This window comes from Pygocentrus nattereri, chromosome 13 (genome assembly GCF_015220715.1).
Source record: "Pygocentrus nattereri isolate fPygNat1 chromosome 13, fPygNat1.pri, whole genome shotgun sequence".
NCBI lineage: Eukaryota > Metazoa > Chordata > Actinopteri > Characiformes > Serrasalmidae > Pygocentrus > Pygocentrus nattereri.
Genome location: NC_051223.1, coordinates 19,654,695 through 19,667,615, shown reverse-complemented (window position 1 = coordinate 19,667,615; position 12,921 = coordinate 19,654,695). Strand labels below are relative to the sequence as shown.

At 38.5% G+C, this 12,921-nt stretch overlaps 1 protein-coding gene across 14 annotated transcripts in view; it reads right to left on the bottom strand.

Moving 5' to 3' along the window:
* Positions 1-12,921, bottom strand: part of cacna1g (calcium channel, voltage-dependent, T type, alpha 1G subunit) — a 322,261-nt gene that overhangs the window by 10,303 nt on the left and 299,037 nt on the right. For 9 of the 14 annotated variants that reach the window (XM_017695914.2, XM_017695912.2, XM_017695906.2 and 6 more), the window contains 5 exons: positions 12,108-12,178; positions 6,594-6,672; positions 4,641-4,762; positions 4,085-4,507; positions 1,685-1,828 (listed from right to left, as the gene is read on the bottom strand). In XM_017695914.2, the coding sequence (XP_017551403.2) occupies positions 1,685-1,828; positions 4,085-4,507; positions 4,641-4,762; positions 6,594-6,672; positions 12,108-12,178 (839 nt within the window). The remainder of the gene's footprint in view (positions 1-1,684; positions 1,829-4,084; positions 4,508-4,640; positions 4,763-6,593; positions 6,673-12,107; positions 12,179-12,921) is intronic. The other 5 variants (XM_037543903.1, XM_017695911.2, XM_037543905.1 and 2 more) reach the window with 2 other exon arrangements.

Genomic DNA, 12,921 nt, shown 5'->3' with positions numbered 1-12,921 from the left:
GGGAATCTTATCTTACAGCAAATGGATTTCACTGGGCCAGGACCTTCTTCTCATGAGGCAGTATAACTCTGGTCTACCTCTGGGCATAAAAAGAGGCTGGGCAGACGCAATGCCAGCCATACCTAATAAGTCTCACAAGCACCTGCTTAGGTGATCTGTATTATTACTGTACCATTTTGTTGTCTAAGACGCTTAAGAAAGTGGACAAAAGCAACTAGTTAATCATGTCTGTGTCTGTCTAATGAAGCGGCTTCAGCCACTTCTTATGAGCTACAGTTGCACTTTGTACTATCTATACATATGTACTGGGTCTTCTAATGAACCAGGTTGTTGCTGCGTCTTATGAGCTACAGCTGCACTTTGTACTATTTACTAAGGGGTCCATTAACAACTTCCGTATTATTACTGTACCCTGTTGTTGTCTAAGAAGTTCGAATAAAGGTAAAAAAGCAACTGTTTAATCATGTCTGGGTCTGTCTAACTAAGCAAGTTCAGCTGCTTCTTATGAGTTACAGTTGTACTTTGTACTATCTGTGCATGTGCATTGAGCCTGTCTAATGATGCAGGTTAGTGCCACCTTGTATTATCTGCTAAGGGGTCCATTAACAACTTCCATATTATAACTGTACCATTATGGTTTCTAAGATGCTAGACTAAGTGGAAAAAAGCAACTGGTTAAATATGTCTGGGTCTGTTTAACGGCGCAGGCTCAGTTTAGACAGGCTTTCAGACAATGTGTCTGTTTACCACAACAAACACAGCAATGGTTAACTCTTTTTACAACAGCAGTTAACAACTTTCTCTGAAAATCCAAGTTTAGATACTAAGCCTGTGATAAATACTTATGTGTGCGTACATGAAAGCATGATGTCTGTGATGAACAGCCAGTCGCTTGAAACAAGAGAAAGGATTCATACTACCTAAGTATGGAGAAAGTAATGCATTTATACTGGTAAAAAGCAACGTTGTTGCCACTGCAATGAGGGTTAGATCCAACTAACCTTAAAGTTAGCTGTGTTAGCAAGAAATACTATCTTGAGACAGACCCCTGGACTGAGAATACTGGGAAGGTCATCTATAATTTATATTGAAACTTATTAAAACCCCAACCAAGCATCCATTCATCAGCAAAACAGAATTATCCAGTCATAAGTATAGCATTTAGACAACTTGTGGCAGTTATTGTTATCAGTCATCCTCTAACTTTACAGTATAGCAGCTAACAAGTTGGGGTGCCCCTAAAAATGCCCTGCTTAGATTAGAGTTGGCCCTGGACAGACAACACATTACGGTGGCAATATCATAATTGACTGAACTTGGTGATGCTAAAGAGCTGTTTACCTGCTTTGTTAAACAAGCAAAGTGTTCCACTGAGATAGAAATGGCAAATACAGACAGAAAAAAGTGTCCAAGCAATGTTCCAGCATTTTAAGCCACATCTGCAGTACATTGTTGATTACCACAAAGTCATTTCAATCTGCTCAAGCAATCGCCCATTGGTTTCTATTATAATCATGTTTTCAGTCACTCTTTTTCTGTTCTTTTTTAAGTACAGTGGAACATACTGGAAAAAAAACATTGATGCTAATCAAATGTACACTACAGATGCAGCACACAGAGATTAGACAGAAAAATGCTAGAATATTCCTTTAAGCAGCAGAGGGTGCACAGGGAAGCCATTGACCTTTTTCTCAGTGCTGTGCTTGCTGGGGAGAGGGGGCAGAGCGTAGTAGTGGCAGATGGAGCCAGACAGGTTGTCCATTAGGCTGAGCTCTCCTTCCAGCGAGCCCTGGATCACCAGGGACACCGAGTCAAACATGGGCCTCCGCTATAGACCCAGCCAGACACAGACAGAGCAAAGCCGAGACAGAGAGATAAGGAGAGACAGAGGAAAGGAGAGGTAACAGTACAAAAGGGAGAAAAAAGGAGAGAAGTAGGGAAGGGGTGAAGTTCATAGACAACAGTTCAAAAGGCCAAGAGGCGGTTAGACATACATATAAAGACAACAGAGAAAAGAATGTACAGCAATAAAGTAACTATGCTCTGCTAAAATCAAACAGATGTGAAACTGTTATTAGACTCATTTCCTACACCCAATACATTCATTAAATCTAGCCATATCAACAGATTGTCCCCTGCGTTCAGCACACAGCTACAACACCTGTTCCCAGTCTTTTCTGTTTCTTCTTTAGTACTATAGGTCACCACAAGAGGGAGCAATAACTCTACTAAGCCAGGCCAAGGACTGCAAGCAAGCACGACAGACTGGAGCAGGAGTGACAGGGGAGGGATAACATCCCAGGAACGATACGAAGGTCAACATTAACCAAAAAAAATGGTACTCTAGAAATAGCCAGGCATAATAAAAAAATAAGCTGATGTATCAGTGCTTTCCCATGGCACCAGTCTGACCTATGACTGATTTGCTATTAACAGTAGTAGAAACAGCAGGCCCATCTCTAAAACACAGCAAGAAGCCAACTCCAGCTCATTGACAATCTTAATAGGAAAGACTATAAGGCTGGGTGTGCAAGCGTATTAATATCACTCAAAATAATAATATGCATAACGAATAGGGCAAAATATAGATCTTATTAGTGAAGAAGGTAGCAAAAAAGTGATCTGTCTCAAACCTGGTTAAATGATCTCCAAAGTAAATTTTTATTTTATTCATATTCATAATTTCCTTACATATTCTGTAATCCATATATTTACATACATTTGCCTATATTAACTAAGCTATTAACATTTTCTTCCATTTGCGAAATATGAAATGAATCTAATTCATGTTCATGCATGATAGTTGATCAGGTCAGGCATAATTGATGTGTGTATTCATAATCAACCCTTTTTAAGGGCAGCCATGTATTAACTCCTTAAACCCTAATGGTGCATATGTGGATCCACATTTAATTCCTCATTCCTATAACGAAATAACTTGCATATTAGTTTCAGTAAACTTAACGTCTGAACAGTTGGGGATCAACAGAATCTTAACTAGGTAAGTGTGAGTACAAGCTCTGAAGTACTAGTTATTTTAGGTAACATGATGATCAGTTCCAAGAAAGTCTAACCAAATTAGTAAATTATGAAAAATAACTTACCACCTTGTTACTCCGATTAATTATCCAATTGTCATGGGGGCTTCCCTCTGAAGAAGCACATGGACTCTCCCATCTGGGGTCGGTCCACTCCAACTCCCTGTCTCCTCCCTTTTTTTATGAATCACACCTGCAGCTAGTTTTTGGACCCATTAACTCAGACATCTATACTTTACTTTGGTCTGCCAGGTTGTTTTGCAGTTTTAAGTGTTAATTTTTCCATTTCCTAGAATGTGGATAATTTAGCTTCTCATTCTCTAGTTTATCTACTTCTGACCATTTCTCCTGTCTTCTGGTTGGACAAGCCTGCATTTAACCAAATTGCCTGTTTAATGTTGTTACAGAACACAGACCAGCCAATTATAACAGAGGCAATTTACATATATCAGTCTTAAAGCCACAGTAATAAAACCAGCCTACATGTTGAAGAAAGGCTAGCAGATGATTGTGTAGAAGCAAATTTCTTGGTACATAAAATCATACAAATATTATGAGTAGAAAAAAATAAAATGAGCAAAAAGAATGAGTGCCTGATCAGCTCATGCCTCTATAAGGGCTTAGCACATGAGGAGAGAGCTGCTGTCTCACTGTTTGGATGGCAGTATGGTGCCCACCGGACAGACGACAAGAGTCAATGGTCAGCCTTGCTCATTCTGTATAGCTGTCACATCTCAAATGGTGCACTGCTTGATCCTCAGCTCAGAAATCACATGGAATGCAGGATCTGGCCAAGGTTTCACTGGACTCTCCATTTTATGTGTCATGTGACTCACAGGTTTGGTCTGACTGGCTAATGGAGCAAAGCCCTGTGCAAACTTGCACAGCTGCCAGCCCATACTGAGTAAGCAAACCTTTCGCAGTACTTGCCAAAGCACATTAATGTCAAGAGTGTGCCTCCTACAGTGTGATATAAATCCAGACACACACAGACGTAAACATTCCCTTACTTGCCAATGAGGGGTTTTGTTTTCTTTTTGACTCACCTCTAATGGTGGCTCCAGACTCTGAGGTGGGTCAGCCTTAACGTGTGCTGCTGAGTCTCTGCGTATGTTTGCTGGTGGGCTGTCAGTGGAGTAACCGTCAGTGGGGTAACCTCTGTCCTGAGAGGCTCTAGAAACCCAGGGAGACCCTCCAGAACCACCCATGTCCCCAGCAGCCAGAGGCGAGATATGCCCCCCAGTTGTCCTCCCCCCATCTCCACCTACTGCCTCCAGCTCCAGCTCTGCCTCCATATCCGCCTCCTCTTTGGCCTCCTTGTTGCTTTCCTCTAAGTGTTTCATGAGGACAGCAATGACCACGTTGACCAGCACAAACTGAGCCGTCAGCACAAAGGACACAAAGTAGATGGGAGACACCACTGTGTTGTAGCAGGTTCCAGTGTCTTGAGCACAGTCTCGCAGGGTGTCCTGGAATACACACATGCAGCAAAAACTGATGAAAACATTCATGGCTCCCTATGAGGCACATAAAGAACATGTGAAAATACTGTGAAAAATTAGCGTTCACCTCATAAGTCATGTGTGAAAACAGCAAGCGCACCTTCATAATGCCGTTCCAGTTGTCCCCAGTGGACACACGAAACAGCAGGAGAAATGCCATGCCAAAATTTCTGAATGTGGCGTAGCGGCCGAGGCCTTCACAAGGGTGCATCTCATCACATACTGCAACACATACAGTGAGGGTCTTAAATGAGTCAATAGCATAAAGATGTGTTTGAGTCTACAGGTTTGAACCAAGATATGTTTGGTGTCCAAAGTACTATTTCTTTAGTTTTGCATGTTACACAGGGCTAATGTAGCTAACAAGCTAATGGAAGCTTGTACCACTTAGCACCTGCAGACTGCATGCCACAGCAATTACTTGGCTCAAATGTGTTCTCAAATAGACTTGCTTATTTGGTTTCCAACATAGTGTTATATAAATAGATTGTACGCTGTATTACAAAAACAGTAGTAAAAGACTAATAGAGTTGGGATCATCTCTGTGTTTCCAGTGTCTTATTTGTTCACTGAAACTTTGAGGAAAGAACTATATATTCCTAGGGCCCTATATTCCCAGCATGTTCCTTCACTGCAATTTTAGGATACCACTCTATGTTTCAATGGTCCCATGTTTTACCCCTCATTTTGCCTGAATCAACTTTCCTTTAAAAAATCTACATGAAGTTTCCCTGAAAACTAAGACTAACATAGATACCTCTTATTTATTTACAAATGTATGTATTCTGACATTCTAATATTCCAATTATTCACGGTCTCAAAAAAGTTAGCTTGACTGCTTGGCTAGCTAATTAGTTTACTGAGGTGAACCAAGGACAAGTATATATATATATATATAAATTACTCTGTTTTCCTTCATAGGATCTTTGGTGACCCCAGAATCCTAACCATGACCACAGGAATTCTTCATAATTTTTCTTAATGTATGATATTGACGTATGATGTATCTTATAAAGAGTGGCAGGAAAGCAGAAGAATGGGAACACAGGATGCTCCTATAGAACCCTTCTTCAAGCCTGTGTGTACTTTTGTCCAATTTTATAGACTTAACCATAATTCACAATGTCAGAAACCACACAAGTAGGTCCATTTGAAATTATATGACGCTTTCTGGCACAGTCTAAGCTTTCACTACTTGTTAACTGCATTAGCCTTGTAGTTCCAGAAAAAAATTAAAGAACCAAACTTTGGATATCAAACCACTTGGCTGATTGACTGTACAGAGTAAATGCACCAAACAATTTCTTTAAGACATAACTCACTTCAAAGAAATGATTTGTTAAGGTATAAAACAATGAAACATTACCACTGAACTGGCATCCTGGCCTAAAACTAGAGTTTAATATCTTATGTGGTGTGTTATGCAGTACTCTGTAAGGCAGAACTGATTTTGCATTTTCATTTATTAATGTTTTCTTAGTACAATACCCAGCATGCAGGCAAATGAACCATACAGCCATGGTGAATCCCTTTGGTGTCAACCAATTCTAACAGCTAGCCTAACCACTGATCTAATAGACTAATAACTAAGTTAGCACTAGTGTCACCTCATTTTCTTTTATTTCTTAACCCTTTCAGCCAGAGAAAACATGGTACACTGCGGTAAAGGATCTACATAGCCAGGTAACTACCTTGCTAACTGTTGCTTTTCACTTATCCTCCTTATCTGCCAAGTTATTTCTGAGTAATCCACTCTCTGCATTGAAATGATGATCTAACGACAGATTACAGTTTTACAACTTAAAAAACGGTTTTCCAGTAGTTGCAATTTCCTCCAACCTTCAAGACAGAAAGGCAAGCTTTTAAACGCGCACTCTAGAGACTACTGTGGCACCACATGCTTCCAAAAAATAGTGATTTTTCATCTGGGCAAGAGTGCTTCTCTAAAATGAATTATTCTTATAAAAAAATTCAAGTAAGTAATTTAGAGCTCTGAGGTATGTGTGTCAAACTGTGTGCAGAAGTAGATTCTATTAATGTGCATTATGCTTACTCAGGTCACCAAACAGCTCTACTCCCAGCGCTGCGAAGATAAAGAAGAGAAGCATGAAGAGAAGACCCAGATTCCCCACCTGTAGAGAGAGAAGAGAGTGAGAGCAGACTGAGAGAGAGAGCCAGGTTAGTTTTTCTGAAGCATGAAAGAAGAAGACAGAAAGAGCAGATCCAGAAATCCAGAAATATCACCTGCTGAGAGCCAAGGAAGGACAGAGCTATGAAGTGCGAGAACTTTAGCCTCTTTCCTAGTTATCAGGGGTGTAGCCTCAAAAGCATCTACCACTGGCTAAATATGGCAAAGAACAGCCCAACATACACGGCTGTAAACATGTGCAACCGCATGGGCAACATCAGGTAAGCGTTTGAGGAAAATGAATGGGGGGAATAAAACAGAGAAACTGGAAAATGCCTTTATTCTAGTCCAAGCGTTATAAGAAAGATATATTTGCATTGTCTAAAGCTGGGGTTTTTCCAACCAAATGCATCTGGATTCAGATTCAGCAAGAGCAGAAAGCAAAAGATTCCCGATGCAGAGTCCTCTGCAAGGTTATGGGCCACTGCTCACATTTCTGTGTCCCTGTTTGAGCTCAGGGGACACTTTAACTGAATTTGATATATATTCAGTTTACATTATATATTCATGGCTGCTTGTGTAATTGCATATCAATATACATGTAATCTAAGAACTAAATCATTGGGAAAGACAATTATGCTTGGAACAGCTGGAGGCTCCAAAAGCCCCAAACAGAAGACAGGAAAAGTGGAGAAAATCTATCCATACAGTCAGCAGGAGTCAGTATCTACTTGAAAATAACAGAATTATATCATTAACTGTTTGCATAATAGCAATTGACACTACTTTCTTCATCAAACGAGGGGAAAACTCTGACCTGACAACACACCTCAAAACAAACTTGCAGTGAGAACAGCGTTGGCATTAAATCAGCCTGAATTATTAGGATAAGAGGTGGTGAAAAGGAGGTACTAACATGAAGTTCATTCACATCTTATCCTGATAATCTGGGCACTGTACTTGTTTCATTCCTGAAGCTGAAATAGTTTTGGATTTATCTATGTAGATGATACTCTATTCATGTATTGATATTGATTCATATATATATATTCATATATATATTGATAACTATTCATAGGCTCTAAGGTAAGTTGTTATTTACTGTATTTTTTTTAGCTGCAGATTTAGCTTTAGTATGTGCTCCAGTCTTAGCTCATCTGAAGCAGTGTAAAAAACAAAAAAAAGCAAATGATTTCCCTGGATTGATCAATGTAAATGAGCTTTATGATGTGCCCTGAGGTGAAAGCTTGATAAACATAACAGTATCTAATAGAGGTGAGACCTGTCAGAGTTTTGCAGTCAATTCATTTCATAACTAGCTACATTAAGAATTGATTGGTCCATTCTCTGCCTACAAAGTTAATGGAAAATCATACCACACAATTCCATTTTCATCAATATACACACATTTAAAGCTATTAATCTTAGATATTATTTATTTTGTATACATAAGAGAGGCCACATTGTTAGTGTACAAGTATAGTTTTGTCTAAATGAGCTAAAGTCGTCATGATTTCTAAACTGTTGCAATAACACTGCCTGTCTTGGTAGCGTAGAATTTTAATCAGGCAACTCATCATTATGTAGGGAATCTAAACTCCAAACTACAAAGATTCTGTAAAGTTTGTCCAATTTTGTGAAACAGTTGAGTTGTGGGGAGAGCATGGATGTCTTTGTCACTAGAATTGGATTGGATTAGAATTACATTAGAATTTCTTTTTGTTTATTTCAATATCAAATATCAAAAATATAGCAAAAAAAAAAAAAAAAACAACAAGCCAAGAGTGTATGCTTACTTTGAGCAAAAAGGTAACGTACCCAGATGCTGTTGATGACTGACAAGTAATCTGACGGCAATGCATAAAATATGATAATTGCCGTGTTGGGAAAGAGAACTGAGAGAACACTCCTGAGCACTAATTTACCTTTGTAAATCTCACTAAATATGTTGGGAAATTGGAGACTTTTAAGAAGTTTGCAGGCCCTCCAAGAGAGAGAAAGTGAGAGAGGGAAGACATGGTTTGAGGGGTTTGTTAAAAAGCTGCTATCTAGTTCTCTCTTCTACACACTGTAATGCTAGATTTACCTGTTGCATGATTCTGATTTCAGATCAGTGAAAGGTAATAAATAATATATATGCATAATGTTTTACTCACTTTTGCTTTAAAAATTTTGAGTTATAATGGGGCATATAAAGCTACAGTAGAGTAAGTTCCCTATGGTCTTTGCTGTTGATTAGTTGAATTGTGAAAACTATGAAATTATAATACGACATAGCTGAACTTCAGAATGACTCTGCTGTAACTGCAGAAAACACCTGTTTTTAATATGTAAAGCGTGTGGTCATGGCTTTGGAAAGTGCTTGCAGTCTGAAGTTTCTCCAACAGTGAGCACTATTAGCATAAGTCATCACAGATCTACACTAGAAGGAGCGCATGAACGCATGTTTGCAGTAACATCCATCAAACGACAGGTGAAGCAGTTTACTAAAGTGGTTTTCTATGTTGTGTCAATCAAAATTATATTATTAATATGTGAGTTTATTAAAGATTTTCATTAGAAAAAATAAATGTTAAAAAAAGGGTATGGAGTAGTAGAAGTAGAATACAAAGTGGGTCAAAGCTGCAGCGAACTGAACTGGGTTTGTTTCCTTGGGAGGAGCGATATAACCAATAATTGTGATTTTTCACATGCTAATTATTTTAGAGATCACCCAGGCCTACAGCATACACAACAATAACTCAATCATAATAAAATATTCCTTCTTCTAATTACAAACATAACTGCGTTATCAACTTAAAGTGTACGATCTGCACTATCAACATCATTTCTCTACTTGTGAAATCATTAAACAAAACGTAAGATAAGGCATTTCAAGACATGTTCTCCATTCTCCACAGGGACAGAAAGGCCAAACCAGCGGGAAACGTTCCAGACAAGAACAAAGGAACACAGAGGTACAAACTGAAAAGACATGTAAGGAACACATAGAGCATCTAAGCAGCTCAATTATACTTGTTACGATTTTGTTTCAGGACATGGAGTAATCAGGGCAGGGACAACAAGTACTTGTAATTATTTATGCACATATCTGAGTCAGAAGCGCTACATGATTTATTGGAATTAAGGGAGCATCCTGCGGCGCAGTGTGTACCCAAATCAAAAGACCCCCCTCAGGGAACCGCAGAACCCGATAGTGTCAGAGGGGGCGTGTTGAGCTGAGGGAGTTTTTCTCCTCCACCCCCTGCTGTATTTGATGTCTCCCCATTGGCCCATCTTTAGCAGCACTTTCTCCCCATTGCACATTGGCTATGGAAATGAGGCTGGTGCAGAAGGGTGGGGCCAGCTGGAGCTCAGAGAAAAGGGGAACTAGAGCTTGAAATGTTTGTCAGAACCCAAAGGGACCTGACTACTCACATCAAGTTCAGTCAATTTCAGACATCTTTTATTGAAGGAACCATGAATTATTTTTTTGTGTAGAGAACTCTTAAAGCAGCGCTTTATGAGACTTTTGGTTAACATTGAAAGAAGTAGCCTTACAGAATCAGGAGGGGAAAAACAGACTACAATATGGAGTGCATGCGCTGCTGCGACACATTCTGTAAAGCCTGAAATAATCATTTAAAAGTCAGAGGTATTGGGTTGGACATTGCAGGAGTTTTGTGGACCACATTATGTGTCTTTATGTATTAATGTCACATAAACAGGCTCACAAAGAAGATCTCACTCAAGGTTTATGTCACAAATGCAAAATCAACATTATACTGATGAGAATATGATAAGAATAAGAGATAATTCACTCAGAAGATCATAATAGATGATAAATCACTTACATCCTCAAAACGTCCTTCACAAAATGTTGATGGAGTTCTGAATACTATTTTATCAGATTCATTTGCTCAGGAAAGTGGTCCAACATTACAAAATGTTCTGTCACATGTTGCCACCATTTCCACCAAAGAGGGCTCCAAAATCCCCAAATCTCAGGTAGTGCAGCCAGAGAAAGTGTAATGAACTGCCACTCAGTAATGACTCCTGAGAGTGTCAAAGGCTAGAGAGCACTATAGTGCAAAATAAAAAAAGTGTAAAAAAATGTTGCAAATGCTTAATGATATTTTATATATAAGACGCACTAATTTCTGACCACAAAACACAATTAAATATTTCAACACTGATGTAATATTTTTCACTGATTTTGAACTCCAGTTCTAGCACTTTATAACGGCACCTCATGTACATTCATGACGTCAATAAGCTGATCAGATCGTCAAACAATTAGTACTCTGTAGGAATAATGTTAGAGATACAGATAAGTTTTCTTTGTTTTTTAATGAAACACATCCTTCTGCTTTCCACAATTAAAGAAAGTTCCTAAACAAACAGTAAGAACCATGTTTAATTTTTACTTTTTAAAAGTAAGTTTAGCTCCATTCATTCATTGAGGACTCACTCATGGGCGCCCTCTAGCATTTTGCTTTTGATAAATAATGGGAGAAATGAGAAGTGGCCAAGCTCCACCTAAACCAGCTCTGGTGCTGTTTTGTGAAAAGTGTTTATTAATTTCTCTATGAAGCTGAAATATAATAAGGCTATGCAACAAGACAATGATTCAAAATAGAAAAGCAAGTCCACACCTCAATGGCTTAAGAAACAAAATTGAAATTTAAAGTGGGGTTGTCAAAATCCTGACTTTGAACCCTGTAGTGATGTTGTGGCAGGGAATCAAACGGGCAGTTCATCTTTGAAAACCTACAAATATATTTGAATTTTTTTCAAATACATTGTATTTTTTCAAAGAACAATGGGCCATGCTAATGACCATGAAACAAGTTGTTAATTTTAATGGAGGAGAATTACTTCCTGCATGGGTGGATGAGTGAAGAATTAATTTTGAAGTTTGTTTTGGGTTCTTTTTATCCAATATATTGTTTACTGTGACAAGTCCAATAATAAATCAGTAAGGGGCAGATACTTTTTTATGGGCATGGTGTTTGTGGTTTACTCAGATCAAAAACCTTTGGCATATGGTTTAAAGGCACTGATTGATATATAATTAGTTATTTCAACAGACACCGTTAGAACCAAATAACTTATGTATAAATTTTGGATCATCAAAGATGGGAGCGTAGACGTTCACCAACAACACTGGAGTATTGAACAGGGTTCCATGAATAATCAGATACCTACCATTCACATCTGCAATACTATTATCAGGAATAAACGAGACACCCCTTTTAATCAAAATAGCTTTCAACAGACACTGTTATTAGGAATGTGGAATCTTATTTAGTGGTGGTTGAGTTTAGACAGAATACTGATGGACTACACTTGGGATCATATTTGCGTTCTGTATTTGGATTCAGAATCAAATTTCAGATTGCAGCTCTGGGAAGATTCATCAGTGATAAGTAAGAACAGGAAACTATATGGCCGTGTTACCTGAGGCAGGGCCTGAATGACCGTGTCCAGCAGAGCTCGCATTCCCACTGCCATTTTCAGGAGCTTCAGGACTGCCAGGACAGAGAGGAGTTAAACAAGCACATGACTCATTCAAGCTTCACACTTAAGCAGAAAAAACAGACATTTGAAAAATCCTAATTACACAATTTCCTTTGATTAGACAAGACATTGTAACAAGAACAACTCATTTTCATGCAATAAAGGTTCTATATAGAACCATATACAACACATTCTCCATCAATACGAAGAATGATTTCACTTTGCAAAGAACCACTTAAGAATGAAAAACTTCACTAAATCATTTTTTGTACACTTCACTTCATCTCCCACTTCATATTAGTGTAAATACTGCATAATTATTTAGAGACTGTCATGTCAATTGTTTGTGCTGTTATGGTAATGACAATGACAATCACTTAGGCTATTCACTCACAATCCAAATTAATTTAACAAACATAAATAATAAAGCCACTGATGAAAGGAACCTGCCAACATAGTAACAGGTGCATTTTTCAAACACAATGCACAAAACACAGACTGCTTACTGCCATAAGATTCACACAGCTCTCCTTTACTAATATTAAACCGGATGCTAAGCTATCACAAGTCACTTTATGGTGGAATGTGGTGTTGGCTTTTTGCCAGATGTAATGGGACCCATGTCTTGCAAAAAGTTCCACCTTTGAGTCCACAGAATATTATCCCAAAAGTCTTAGGGGTCATCTAGATTTGTTTTGGTAAATGCCATTTTTTTTGTTTGTTTCCAATGGATGAGATTTTTGCCCAGTGTGTT